We start from the raw sequence: 15,449 nt of genomic DNA on the forward strand, positions 1-15,449 counted from the left end.
AAATACCCTGTTAATAAATGGTAGAGATTTGTGCATGTCTTTTACTTCTGAATCTTGGAGAGCTTGACTCGTCTGATGAAAATGCTGCAATATATTATTCCACATACCCAACATAAATATTCTAGCATTTGCATTTTGTTAGGGATGTTTTTAGCTTCTCTTCTGGTATCTCCTTTTTTGTGTCTGGTCTTCAGCAATATTTTCTAAGGCATCTAGAATCTGAGTGTACAATTCCAGGACTCCACTCATTGCTACAGCATGCACTTCCCAACATGTATTAGAAAGACATTTTAATATTTGATCACTGCCTAAATATGTTTTTAAGAAATGCCCATTAGTGAGAAGTGGCAAAAAATGTGTAGAGTAACTGAATGGTAGAAAAAAAATCAACTGCTTCCAGATAACAATCTATTGCACTACATCCTTAAAGATTTAAGTGAATGTGCAGCACATGGTATAAAAATAGTTTATTCACTATGTTCTAAAATTTTCTGTTGTATGCCTTTATAATGCCCTGACATATTGGCAGCACTGTCACAGGACTGGAGTCTGCACTCAGAAAAATCAATTTTGCAAACTTCACATAAATAGTGAAGTACCTTGATTTGTGATTTCTTCACTGGTATGATTTTTTAAGCTAGTAAATGTGATAAATCTCTTGACAGTTTTTTCCATCTGTTGGAGATATGTATATTTAAACATTACTTAGCTGATCTGTATGAAAAGATCAGGAGTGGAATCTACAGACAAACTGAAATATCAAGCTATACTTATTTCACTGAAAATAGTTGATCAAACTGTATCATTTATTAAGTTTATTAATTCTTCACACATTGTTGTAGACATATACGACATGTTTCTCTTTCCTGTGTTACCATATTTTGAGATGTGACCTGCTAAAAGTGGATTAAGCTGAGTAACAAGTTCAAGTAAACCCCCAAAATTCCCACTTCATGGGGACCCAAACACTTCATGTCTTCCTCGAAAAGACAGTTCACATTCAGCGACTGTTATGACAGCAACAATGCGTTGCAAAATGGCTTTCCAATACCGACGTTCTTCATTAATTTGTGTTTCCAGTTCATGAGTTAAGCCAAAACCATGTCTTCCATTTAAATATGACAACATAGAATCTCTGTGAATTGAACCATTTTCATGTTTATCAATCATATTCAAGTTGGGCCAATTGCTAAATTCATCTGTAGCAAATACAGAATTAAATGATTTAGGAGTGAAGAGTCTGCAAACAAAACAATATACAGAGACAACTGATGGAGAATACAGTAGCCACTCCCTCTTATAATTTTAACCATTAGCTTTGCACACTAGAAATATATTCTGGCTACAGAACCATGTTTGTTTACCATCCAGAAATTTTCAACACTAATTTTCAAATGGTCCACTGTGATGTTGACAATCACTTGGCTTTCTTTTGATCCAATAATTTACATTATTAGAAGAAAAATTATTCCACAAAGCAAGATCTGTACTGTTATTTCTGGGGTCTGCAGATGTGACCATTTCAGATTCTAAAATAGTTTCACTTTCTACCATTATTAATTTTACTACAGCAAGGAATGAAGGCTGAATTTGGAACACATTCTGTTACGTTTGTACTGCTATTAGTAATTTTAACAGTAGCAGTCTAGTACAATGATTTGTACCCATTAAAATTGAGAGTTCAATGGAAGAAGTCTCTTCTGATTCATTATGTTTTAAAAAGGAAGTTAATTTTGGAATTGTCTTTAGGGATTGACAAATCCTTCTCTTCTTATCTTCTGTGAGCTTTCATGTTTGCATTCCACTTAGTTGTTGCCATTTCATTTTACCTAGATACACTTCTAAAAATTTGATTCTACTGTAGCAAATACATCTGAATAATTTAAAATAAAAAATTTATAAAACAATTAAAATTTACATCTGAGTTGGAATCTAAACACAAAAATTTATATTTCAAAATTAGTAAGTAAAAAAAAAAGTTGTTTTGGAACATGTAATTTTGTTCTTCAGGCCTCAGATGGTCAAAAGAAATAGTACTTATAAGGCAGCTGGAAATAATTTCATACACTGGTTGCACGATGTTTGTTGGTGGGACCTTTGCAAATCTCAAGTGTTTCTCATCTTGAAATAATAAACTTGTGCACTGACTCTCCGTCCTTTGATGCTCCATCTTCACAGTTCATTGACTACTGTTGATACCAACGGGTGTAAGAGTGATCACGAACAGCATGATACAAATACAAGGGTATGCTCAATCTGAAGATGCGTTTTGGTTTGCTTTGTGCAGGACAGGATCAGATACGTCATGAATCACATGATTATATGTCGCTGGAGTGTTCTTATGTGGTTGACAAGAGAACTGGAATAAACAAAAATCTATGTACTCATTTAGGAGCCGTGGTGGCATACTGGTCAGCTGCTAACTAAAAGCTCAGCAGTTCAAATCCACCAGCTGCTCATTGGAAACCCTATGGGCCAGTTCTACTCTGTCCTATAGGGTTGCTATGAGTCGGAATCGACTCGATGGCAAAGGTCCGGTTTATAATATGTGCTACTTGCTATGTAAAATGTATTTCTTACTATGGCCATGTTCAAAAAGGCTGAAAATCACTGGTCTATGAAAGTCTTTAGAACTATTGCCAATATGTCAATATTTAAAATGTATAAATGTATATGTATTTGTGCATGTATATGTATTTTTTTGTTAGCTAAAGCCATTATAACACATTTGAAACAGATCAAAAGGGACCTGATTTTTTCTTTTTATATTACATGAGAGCTATTAAATGATTATATTCCCCTTCCCTATTCCATTAACCCTCTGTTGACTCTCCAACAACATCAAACAAAGTATGAAGGAATCAGCATTTCATTGCTCACTTATCCCTGCTTATTTTGACTGAAGTACCCTCAGGTGCCTGGTAATCAAGGTTAGTTTCATGATGAGGATCATCCATGTTTTAGGGATGGAGCTTTGGGATGATAAATTATGACCAGTAACCAGAGGTGAGAAGGAATCCTGGTGGCATGGTGGTTAAAGTGCCTGGCTGCTAAGTCGTTCAAACCCACCAGACTCTCTGTAGGAGAAAGATGTGGCAGTCTGCTTCCATAAAGATTTACAGCACTGGAAACCCTATGGAGCAGTTCTACCCTGTCCTATAGGGTTGCTATGAGTCAGAATGGACTTGACGGCAGTGGGTTTGGTTTTAGTTTAACCAGAGGTGAAGACTGTGGGCAGTCAAAAGAGATGTTAAATGCCAAGTTGAAACATTCTATTCATGGTGGTTCTTTATCCTTACCCAGCCTACAAAGCTTATGAAGCTATATGTCTGATTGAGCCTGCCTGCAAAGCTGGAATGTTAGCAGGCTTATTTCTGAACACATCCCAGTAAAGCTGAGACTAATTCAATGAAGCTGGAATGAACCTTGCCACTCACAGCTTATGATATGATAGAAAAAAAAAAAACTTTTATTAAAAAAGGTGAGTAGCTGCGGGAGGTAATTAGCCTTCCTGGCTAGAAAGATGGATAAATTATTATGATACCACATTCCTCTCTTTTAAGAAACAACTTCATAGCCACACTTTTAATATTTATTCCATCATCATCTTAAACTCTTCTCTTATGATTCTCTTCCTCTGTATCATTCATTACCACTTCTTCAAAGAGTCATTTCAAAATAGATATCAGGTATCACTTCCAGTACAAAAGAGGGAAATAACTTCCTATCATTAGATACTTTGGGCTTCAATTCAGAAACTTGAAGCATATATTAATCATTTACTGGAATCATTTCACCTATTCATTTAGCAAAAATTTTTTGAGTGCTTTCTTTATATACCAAGCACCAGGGATATAAAGAGGAAGACAAAGTCCTTGTCATCCAAGAACTCTCTGACATGCACAATATATTATTTTACCAGTCTGACTTTGGATGTCATTCACTCCAGGGGAACATATATTTGGTATCCCAAAAATAAAACAACCCTTTCCTGAATAAACAAATAAATGAATGAATGAATGAATGAACCAACTCAGGATAAACCTGAATTCAAATGGATACAAGGTCTAGCAAGAGGGATGTTCCTGATTGCTTTTCCACTATTGGTCCAGCCCCCGGGGTAGTATTCACTCAAGACATTTAATGTTGAACTTACCGGTTCCTCCGTGGAAGGCTCCTCCATATTTAAAGGGATTTTTGATTCAATGTCTTCCCACCCAGGAAGGTGGTTAGCAGCTGAGGTGTCAGTAACAATGCCACCATTTTGTACCTTGATGCCATTTACTGCCTGGCAGGTGGATGGTACATGGTGAAAGAAAAGGCTCTTCTGTGGCATGGGCAGAAACCAGGCCACAGCAAAAGCTACAGAAACACAGGTAAGAGAAATGACGTTCAGGCTGAACAGGGACCAGTCTGCCACTGAGACAAGGATTTGCCCCAGGATGGAGCCCACCGTGAAGCCCACCAAGGTGGCACTTCGGCAATAACTTGTGACTTTCTGGTACATGCCCAGATCTACCACACTGTAGATGTAAGAGTAATAGGCAATTTCAGTGGCTGTGGCAATGCCATAGAAGAATTCTAAGAACTGAATGGCCAGCAGTCCCTGGGCATAGAGCAGCATGAACCACGTAACAATAAGGCTGAGTCCCTGCAGTAGAACAACAGGTTTATAACGGAGGTAGTCTGTAGCAAGGAACACAGGAAACAGTAGCACTAGATATGAGTAAGTCCATACTGGATAAATTTCATTGAAGACCTGGTAGAAAAAGACAAATAAAAAGCTATCAGTGACATCAAATGGAACATTTGTAACAATTTATTCTTATAAAACAACCTATCAATACTTCAAATACTCATCCTAATCAACCGAAGAACCCTTGGCAACAAGAACAGAAGTTCTAATAACTATTTCCAATATCCTTCCCCACACCCACCACCACCATCCTTAATAAAATCCTTCCCATTCATCAAGGCCTAGTTCAAGGGCTTCCTCATCCAAAAAGACTTTGCTGGAGCTGAGAGTATTTGTATTACAACATTCGCAGCTCTCTATTGATATTTCTTTGTTTGTGTCTGTTATGGATTAAATTGTGTCCCCCAAAATGTATGTCAACTTGGCTAGTCCGTGATTCCCACTATTGTGCCTACCATTTTGTCATCTGATGTGATCTTCCCGTGTTGTAAATCCTACTTCTATGATGTTAATGAGGTAGGATTAGCAGCAGTTATGTTAATGAGGCATGACTCAATCTACAAGATTAAGTTGTGTCTTAAGTCATTCTCTTTTGAGATATAAAAGAGAGAAGCGAGCAGAGAGACAGGGGGACCTAATACCACAAAGAAAGAAGCACTGGGAGCATATCGCATCCTTTGGACCCGGAGTCCCTGTGCTGAGAAGCTCCTGGACCGGGGAAGATTAATGACAAGGACCTTCCCCCAGAGCTGACAGAGAGAGAAAGCCTTCCTCTGGAGCTGGCACCCTGAATTCAGACTTCTAGCCTCCTAGACTGTGAGAGAATAAATTCCTATTAGTTAAAGCCATCCACTTGTGGTATTTGTTATAGCAGCACTAGATAACTACGACAGTGTCAGTCTCCCCAAATACCTCATGGCACTTGTTCTCAACCCTGGCTGCACATCTCCCAGGGAACTTTTAAGTAATACAGATGCCCAGCCATAGGCATTTTTAAAAAACTTTCCACAAGATTTTAATGTAAGCCATGATTGAGAACCATTGCCTTATAGATTTTTTAATGGTGGAACCCGTGTTCATGTGTACAACCTAGCCTCAATAAATGTTCTGGAAATTGAAGCATCATCAATTAATTCTTACTTCTAGCCACAGGGTAGGGAGCTTGATCCTACTGTTTGATTTGATTTCTCTAATTTCAGTTTTTGTTTCTTTTAGGATAAAGGAAAAGGTAACTCAACCCACTGCCATTGAGTCTATTCTGACTCATAGTGACCCCATAGGGTTTGCAAGGCTGTAATCTTTATGGGAGCAGACTGCCACATCTTTCTCCCATGGAGCCTCTGGTGGTTTCAAACCGCTGACCTTTCAGTTAGCGGTCAATTGCTTCAACCACTGTGCCACCAGGGCACCTGTAAAAGAATAGGTAAAGAGGGTAGTAAATCTCTCCTACAGTCTTGACAGGATAACTATCTCTGGATGGTAGAATTATAGGCAATTTGTATGTCCCTTTTGCTCTTCTGTAACATGAAAAACATAACAACAGGAGTTGTTGCTATTTTTTAATGCATATTTTTAAATTAGATATAGTAGAAATAATCTTTAAAATAAGCTTTAAACCAGAAAGATCTCAGCTGGAATTTCAGTTCTATTATCTGCTAGCTATGTGATTACAGGCAAATTTCTTTAGTTCCCCTTAACCTCAACCTTCATCACCAGTAAATGACAGATATGTCCTACTTCATAGGGTTGTTTGTTGCAAGAATTAAATGAGACAATGCATGTAAATCACTTACTATGCTTTATTTAGTTATAGGTCTGAAGACTAGAGTATAGAAGCTGAAACACACACCATCAGGGGCAATGTGAATAACTAAATCAACTGGACTGTCATCCCCATTCTTCCAAGACATTCTACCTCTTCTTACACCTACCCCAGTGTCTAACAAAATCCTGACAGCTGAGGTAACTTAGTTTTTTAAATGATCATTTTAAAGCCTGGATCAATGGCCCCACTTTTTAAGTGCTTTCTGAAACGTAGTATTTAACAGACTAAATACTCTGTGATGGAACAGTCTAATCCTGGACTTTGACAATCTGAGACCAAGGGTAACTCTCTTTTTAGCTCTCATGTATACCTCAGTTGGCCCCAGTGGAAATGGGCCAATTTTTCCAGTGTTGTAGAGGAATAATAAAGTAAATAAGTATTATGAAATCTTTTGCCAGTTCAGAGCACAAATATAAAATAAAATATAATCCCCATTTTCTGAAATACACTCCAGACTTGATTTCTGACTGGGCAAATATCAAAAGTGATTTGTTTAAAATCTTCATGAATTTTGGTCTAATTCACATTTGTACATCAGTTAGCAACCTCCACGTGATCAGGAAATTTTGTTGCACCTGCATATGTGCATGAAAAAATAATTGAGAACTGTAGAAATGATCCTTCAAAAGTGTGGACATTTCAGGAAATGAGGAACAGAGTGCACTTGACTGGTGTGACCACAGACTAAGGCTTCTCTCAGCACAAAACCAAAGGAGCAAGGTAACCTTGAGGATGAAAGCAGTTAAGAGTGAAGGGTTTCCTACAGACTTCACAGAGAGCCGTGTTTTCAATTAACAGCTTTCCACTTCTTTTTTTTGTCTAGTTTTGCAGATACTCTCCTTCAGTTTTCTTATGTTTGAAAACCACCTCCTGTTTGACTCAGCATGTTTCTTCACTACACATCTTCAGCAGTACTTTGTTTTGCAAAACACAGTGCCACAAAGCTACTAGCCTTCAAATCTTTCCTTTAAAAATGTCCTCTATCAAAATAAGAGCCGTCACATGAATAGATAACATGCACACCCATGTTCACTGCAGCACTGTTCACAATAGCAAAAAGATGGAAACAACTTATGTGCCCATCAACAGATGAATGGATAAACAAATTATGGTACATACACACAACAGAATACTATGCGACGATAAAGAGCAATGACAAATCCACAAAACATCTTACAACATGGATGAATCTGGAAGGCATTATTCAGAGTGAAATTAGTCAGTTGCAAAAAGACAAATATTGTTATGAGATCACTATTATCAGAACTCAAGAAAAGGTTTAAACACGGAAGAAAACATTCTTTGATGGTGATGAGGTGGGGAGGGAGGGAGAGGGGTATTCACTAACTACATGGTAGATAAGAATCATCTTAGCTGAAGGGAAGGACAACACACAATACAGGGGAAGTCAGCACAACTGGACTAAACCAAAAGCTATTAAATTTCCCGAACACAACCAAACACTTTGAGGGACAGAGTAGCTGGGGCTAGGGTCTGGGGACCATGGTTTTCGGGGACAGCTAGGTCAATTAGCATAACAAAGTTTATTAAGAAAATGTTCTGCATCCCACTTTGGTTAGTGGCTTCTAGGGTCTTAAAAGCTTGTGATCGGCCATCTAAGATGCATCAATTGGTCCCAACCCACTTGAAGCAAAGGAGAATGAAGAACATCAAAGACACAAGGAAACTATTAGCCCAAGAGACAAAAGGGCCACATAAACCAGAGGCTCAATCAGCCTGAGACCAGAAGAACTAGACGGTGCCGGGCTACCACCAATGACTGCCTTGACAGGGAAGACAACAGAGAATCCCTGACCGAGCAGGAGAAAAGCATGGAGCAGAACTCAAATTCATGTAAAAAGACCAGACTTATAACGGTCTGACTGAGACTGCAGGAACCCCTGAAGCCACGGACCCCGGACGCTCTGTTAACTCAGAACTGAAACCATTCCCGAAGCCCACTCTTCAAAGATTAGACTGGACTATAAAATATAAAATAATACTCGTGAAGACTGTGCTTCTCAGTTCAAGCAGATACACGAGACCAAATGGCAGCTCCCGTCTGGAGGCAGGATGAGAAGGCAGGAGGGGACAGGAGCTGGCTGGACGGACACAGGAATCCCAGGAAGGAAAGGGGGAGTGTGCTGTCACATTATAGGGATTCCAACTGGTGTCACATAACAACATGTGTATGAATTTTTATAAGAGAAAATAAGCTGTAAACTTTCATGGAAAAAATAAAGTCCTGTATCACTCCTCCAATTCTCCATCTTCTTCTGTTTTCCACCAAACCCCTTGAGACCTTTGTAATATTGTCTGTACTTGGACACTTTACATACCTTTCAAAAATGCTGTTAGTTGCTAGCTGCTATCAAGTCAGTCCCAACTCATGGTGACCCCATGTTTTACAGAGTAGAAATGCTCCATAGAGTTTTCTTGGCTGTAAGCTTTACAGAATCAGTTTGCCAGACCTTTCTTCTGCAGAGCTGCTGGGTGGGTTTGAACTGCCAACCTTTAAGTTAGCAGCTGACTGCAAACTGCTTGTGCCACACAGGCTCCTTTAGATGTCCCAGAATGATTAACTGCCAAGTTTCCATTGTTTAAACCCCATCCTTTTAACTACCAATTTACAGTGTCTACAATTACAAGTCTAATTCTACTCCTAGTATAAAATCACCACTTAGATAATGAACACAAAGGAAAGTAACACAGTCAACCTTGCAGTGCCAACTAAAAACAAAAACAAAGGCAACTGGGGGGAAAAGACCAGATAGATTATCTTTAGTTTATTCTAAATAAAAGACCTGTACTCTATCTCATGAGAGATACCAACCTAAGGTGAACGTCCCTCTAACACAATTATCAGCATTATAATAGCAAATCTCTACTGATGTGCTAAGGAACCCTAGTGGTGCAAAGGTTAAGCAGTGGGTTGCTAAAGTGAAAGGCTGGAGGTTCAAACTCACCCAGCCGCTCCATGGGAGAAAGCCGCTCTAGGATGTAATCTGCTCCTGTAAAGATTACAGCCTAGAAAACCCTATGGGACAGTTCTACTCTGTCACATGGAGTCCCCATAGTCAAAAATCAACTTGATGGCACCCAGCAACAACTGGTGTGCTACACACTATGCTAAGCACTTTACCTGAATTACCTCATTTAATCCAAACAATAGCCCTATGAAGTAAGTATTTATTTTTAGCATCTCTATTTTACAGGTGAGGAAACTTGGCCTTAGAGAAAGGTTAAGTAAATTGTCCAAAGTTATCACATCTAGTAATTGGCAGAGGGAGAATTTGAAATTATGAATCCACCACACTAAAATGCCTCCTTTCTTCTAACAGAACTTTTATTGATCATTATTGTGTTCCAGGGTCACTTTTAATGGCTGCAGCAGCTTTTTCAATCTTCACTGAGGTGAATTTATAGGGCACTTTCCCTGGGTGGCGCAAACAGTTTGTGTTCTACTACCAATCAAAGGATTAGTGATTCAAACCCACCCAGTGGAGCTGCAAAACAAAGGCCTGGCAATCTGCTTCTGTAAAGATTACAGCCAAGAAAACCCTATGGAGTTCAATTCTACTCTGTAACACACGGGGTCGCCATGAGTTGGAAGTGACTTGATTGCAATGCATTGTTTTATGAAGAAACAAAGGAGATACAGTCCCCAGGGCTTAGCCATTGGGTCTCCAAAGGCAGTCTCTTCTCTTTCAATGCTATCAATGAGAAGACTTTAGAACTGAAATTGCTTCTTTGATAGATACCTTGAATCTTGAACGGAAACTTCCTACAGGCAAAAATGTACAAATTACCAACCAAAACCAAACCCACTGCTGTGGAGTCGATCCTGACTGAAAGTAACCCTACAGGACAAAGCAGAACTGCCCCATAGGGTTTCCAAGGCTGTAAATCTTTACAGAAGCAGACTGTTACATCTCTCTCCTGAAAATTGGCTGGTGGGTTTGGACTGCTGACCTTTCCATTAGCAGCCAAGCGCTTTAACCACTGCGCAAACGGGGCTCCTTGTACAAATTACAGACCCTTATTAATTATCCATAGCATAATTTCTCATCTTAGGTAAAACCTGCCATGTGAGCAAAGGAATTTACTTTATTCTAATTAAGATGCTTTTCACAACTCTTTGAATCAGAGCATATTTATCTTTTCTTCTGAGATACAAAATGTCAATGGAAAACAGATGTTCAATTTTAAACACTCAGATTTAGACTTTATTCTAGAACCGTGTCTCAATTAAACAACCATTTAGTAAGCACTTATTTGTAGAACACTATTCTGAAGCTGTACAGAGGAGGTTACAAAAGAAGAATAAAATCAAGCCTCAGCTCTCCAGGAGTTCTGAGCCTAGTGAAGACTATATATACACATAGTGTTACGAAGGAAATAGGAAATATGAAGTTGATTGTTTGAGATGGATCTTGAGGATGAGAAAGTTAGTGGTTAACAGAAATATATCAACAGATATATATGGAAAGATTAGTCCAAGCAGAGATCACATCTTTGAGTGTGACTAGTAGATTAAAGACTATGGATATAATGGATTTGTGATTACAAGATTAATGTGAACGAGGCTGGGGTAAGTGGAAAAGGGCAAGGAGAAAAAGGATGTGGTGGGAGAGAAGGCTGTCAAAGAGGTAAGTGCCAAACTCTGTAAGACTCTGAATATCAGGCAGAAAAGGTGGGATGTTTAAAAAAAAAAAAAAATCAAAGAAAGGCAGGGAATATCTGCCAAACCACATGCTAAAAAGATGTAAGGATAAAAAAAGTGTTGGAGATAAAGAGCTCTACCTCTATTTTATTCAATGTTTGGCTTTCAGCTATTGAAATGCAGTCAAATTCTAACCTATTAAAGACATAAAGTGGTACCTGTTTTTAAAGGTAACATTTTTCTGAAATCTAAGGAAAAATCCTTTGAGAATGGAAAGAGGAAATTCTCTCCTTTTTTCCTCCTTTTATCTTCGAACTAGGTTAACAATAACTCTAAGATGATCCAATTTAGTCCTTCTGAAGTCTTCTAGTGGGAAATACAAACTTAAATATAAATGTCACTGAACATGACTTGGCATTCACTTTGCCTAATAATTATGTAATATTTTAGATTTAACTATACATTGCTGAAAGCAAGCACTCAGCTGGGAAGGAGAACAAGTTGTTCTATTTATTTCAATTTTTAGCTATTCAAAAAATCTAGGGTTCTCTGCAGGGTGAGAAGAGCCATACCGTGCACAACTGACAGAATCAGTCATGATTTCGAGGGCCGCAGAGAAAAATGACACCCTGGTCCAGACCACCAGATTTCTCTTCAAACCCTACTGTCTTCCTCATCTAATCTGCAATACAGAAGTGGACTTAACGCTTTTGTTACACAATCAGCAAATATTTGCTGGGCCTGGCACCCCTGCTTTATTTCTACGCCTCCTGAACATGTTTCACTCATCCTAAGAATGCTTCTGATAAGACAGGGCACATGACAGCACATCACAGAGCAGCCCTCTGCCCAGGGCATGTGACAAACCAGATCACCTTTCAAGTATCAACACTGGGAGCAAGCTTATTCCCCATGTGCTCCTCTGTCAGGCAAGGTGCACAAACTGTGCAGATCACATGGCAGTTGTCAGCAGCATACAAGCAGTTATCATTTCTGCCTCAGTGGCTATACCTCAAATTCAGTGGTGGTTTTGGGTCTCCAAAATCATTCTCTCATATTTAGTGCAGTAATTTTCTTCTTGTAAAATCATTCTGTTCACAAGAGTAAGCCGCTGTTTTTACCCAACAGTAAAATTCAAAGAGGTGATGAATAACTCTTATAGTCCCTTGCAGAGTGGTTCATAAGACTGAGAAACAGATGCTCTGAGGTTGGGTAAACATCAGTGATACTTGCAAGGGGTGAAACAGTGTCTGAAACTCAAATGAAACCCTCAATCCAGGATCCAGTACTAGCTCTCAATTTCCTCTCAAGTGCCCTTGAAAATGGACCAGCAATGCGAGTGTTCTAGCAACAACAAATTGGGCTATGAGTAATTACATTCTGCTAGTCTACAAATGATTCATATAGTGCCAGCTCTCGCTCTAATCTCTTACGCAGGTTACTCAAAAGAGGTGACAACTAACCACAGGGGGAAGAGTCAGGTGTAAATGAGAAGAGCATTTTGTAGCAACTGGGGCAGGGAGGGGAGTCCTGGTGGCTTGCGGTTAAAAGCTTGGCTGCTAACCAAAAGGTCCGCAGTTTGAATCCACCAACTGCTCTGTGGAAACCCTATTAGGCAGTTCTACTCTGTCCTATAGGGTGGCTATGAGTTGGAATTGACTCCACGGCAACGGGTTTGGTTTTTTGTTTGTTTGTTTGTTTCAGGCAGGGAGACAGAGTGGGAGGAAAAGAAGGCACTGGAAAAAACAACTAACCAAACAACAACAATAAAAAATCCAGCAACCTAGCTAAGGAGTGGCCACTCGGTGAATACTAGGAAAAAGAATACCAAACCTTAGCTTTCATGCTTTGTTATGTTCCAAGAAAAGGTTGTTGAATCTGGTTTATTTTGGTTTTGTGGTAGCACTTTGAGATTAATTCCTTTTTCAGCTTATATAATGCCTTTCTTCTGCAAAGAGCAAGTGTTGGGATTGACCATATACTTTAGAGTTAAACATACTTCTAAAATACACTATGCACCTCTGAAGTACTTTATAAATCCCCTTCTAGGGAAAATCAATCAGCAAGAAGTTCTTGATCATCCACTGGGGGTTCTCAATCACCCTGAGCATCACAGGAGCACTGAAGCTTTCAAAGATCTCATCATCTAGTTGAGCAGTAAAACTAACATCTGTGAGGCAACAACTAACACAAGAAAAACTGTAATTAAGTGACAATTAGGTGATACCATCTAAGTATCTGCTTTTATCCCATGAGGTGAGGCCTAAGCCGGGGGTGGGAGGCAGGATATCCTTGGGCAAAACCTCACCCAATTAAAAATCAAGACAAATTAAGATGGATTCTTGTCCCTGTACTGTCCTTATTTGACTGAGCATATCCATCCTGTCAAAGGTAAACAAAGTAGGAGAAAGAAGGGGTGCTTTCAGAAAAGCAGTGGTTATTCAGCATCTGGTTCCCTACTTTCAGTTAGTCAACGAATATTTACCAAACCTCTACCACGACCAAGGTACAGTTTACTGTTTTCACTTTTTTAAATCAAAATATACCCGTCCACCTCTAACAGCCAGTAACCGCTGGACCAGTCTGGGCAGTCAGGCCAAGCCACATTACATCAGCCTCCGTACATTGCCTAAGACACACGTGCACAAGGACTCCAGATCCGCGTTCCAAGCTCTTTACAGAAGACGCGCCGTATAAACCCAACAGACGACAGGAAAATATCAATTAATGCAGCGCAGAGCACGGATTCGCCTTCCAACTGATAAGTCAGAAATGTCTGTCCAGAATGGCTCAGCCGCTCCAACGCCCTTGTCACTCTTTCACTAACCGCACCCACTCCTCGCACACATTTCACCCGCTCCCCACAAGCTCGACCCTCCCCGCCCGACGTCAGCCACCCCTCCTGCTCGCCCGCTCGGCCGTCACCGGCCCTTCGCTGGCCCGCGGCGCGTACCTCCCTCTCGGTAAGATTCTTGTCGGGCCCCAGTAGGTAGGGAGTCAGGAAGGGCTCGGACGGCCTGAGGCTGGCGAAGAAGCCGTAGGCGCAGAGCAGCGCGGTGGGCAAGAACCAGCACTCGCGGGGGACCCGAGCCGTGCGCAGGAGCATGGTGGCCGCCGCCGCCGCCGCCGCCCGCGGTGACACCCGGCCGGGAACATCCATCCCGGAAGCGAGGGGCGGGGACCGGCCCTGCCCCTTCCTTCTCCTCTTTTCCTCCTTCTTCAACTAGAATGAGGTTCCACGGCTGGCGCAGCGCGGCTGCGGGCGCCTGTAACCGAGAGTGGCGCCTCCTGCCGGCAGGGCCAGGCCGCCCAGGGCGCAGCCGCTGCCTCCGACCGCAGCGACCTGGGCCTTTCCCTGCAGCTGCTCCCTCGCATGTCACCGATCCGCCGCGCGGCCGTAAACAAGACACGCCCTAAGGCCCACCCTCCGCCTCTAGCCTTCAGCTGGTAACCAATCACAGCGGACGCTAGCATTTTGGCTGCTCTCCATTGGTCAGTGGCTCTACGCCCCTTACAAGATGCGAACGGGGAGCCGCGGAAAGTCGGGCCGTTGACATCCTCTGGCTCTGGCGCGCTGGGCGCGTGCGACTCCAGTCGGAACGCAGTGGCTCGTTGCGTCGGCGCGCTCTAGTTGGGCGGCCTGCCGCGGTCCCACACGCGCGGTCGGCTAGGTAACATTCAATGCTGCAGCTCACCTGTCGAGAATGCTCCATTGGGCCCAGCCTCCCGCGAAAGGAATGAGCCGTTCCACACAATCACCCTCTTTAATTCTTAATCACCGTTCCTCGGATTGCTACTCGCGTTCTGTTTTCCGAGAGACTGGGTGACCGAGGACGGTCAAAGATTTAACTTTGGGGCGGGGAAATGCTAAACCTTTCCTCTAGCGGCTTTATTTCATCGCCGACAGAAAGACACTAGAAGCTCAGGAGCTAACCGCTCAGGACGCTTACCAAGAGACTGAACCGAAGGAAGTAGAAAAAATAGCGTGAGAAGAATGAACAAGCTACCACTTAACAAAAGGACTATGATGTCCCAATTAAAGGGTTTTAGCTTGAGTTTCGTCATTTTTTTTTTTTTTTTTTGCAGGCAGGCTACAAAGAGAGCAATTCAATACATCACTGTGTTTAAAAGGAAAGTTGTCACAAAACATGATTGATCTCTGTGTTAGAGAAAAAGAGACCGGAGAGAGAGAAAGATGTAGGTCTTGGCACCATTTTCAAGGGCAAAGCCTGACAAGAATCCCCAGTGCTTGCTTTCATCTCCCT

At 41.1% G+C, this 15,449-nt stretch overlaps 1 protein-coding gene across 1 annotated transcript in view; it reads right to left on the reverse strand.

Annotated features, from left to right (window-relative positions):
• Positions 1-14,556, reverse strand: part of SLC19A2 (solute carrier family 19 member 2) — a 34,919-nt gene extending 20,363 nt beyond the window's left edge. The window contains exons 1-2 of the mRNA XM_004384093.2: positions 14,138-14,556; positions 4,157-4,759 (exon numbers count right to left, since the gene is read on the reverse strand). Coding sequence (XP_004384150.1) covers positions 4,157-4,759; positions 14,138-14,344 — 810 coding nt within the window. The 5' untranslated portion in view covers positions 14,345-14,556. The remainder of the gene's footprint in view (positions 1-4,156; positions 4,760-14,137) is intronic.
• Between the last annotated feature and the right edge of the window lie 893 nt (positions 14,557-15,449).

Source organism: Trichechus manatus, unplaced genomic scaffold (genome assembly GCF_000243295.1).
Source record: "Trichechus manatus latirostris isolate Lorelei unplaced genomic scaffold, TriManLat1.0 scaffold00117, whole genome shotgun sequence".
Classification (NCBI taxonomy): Eukaryota; Metazoa; Chordata; class Mammalia; order Sirenia; family Trichechidae; genus Trichechus; species Trichechus manatus.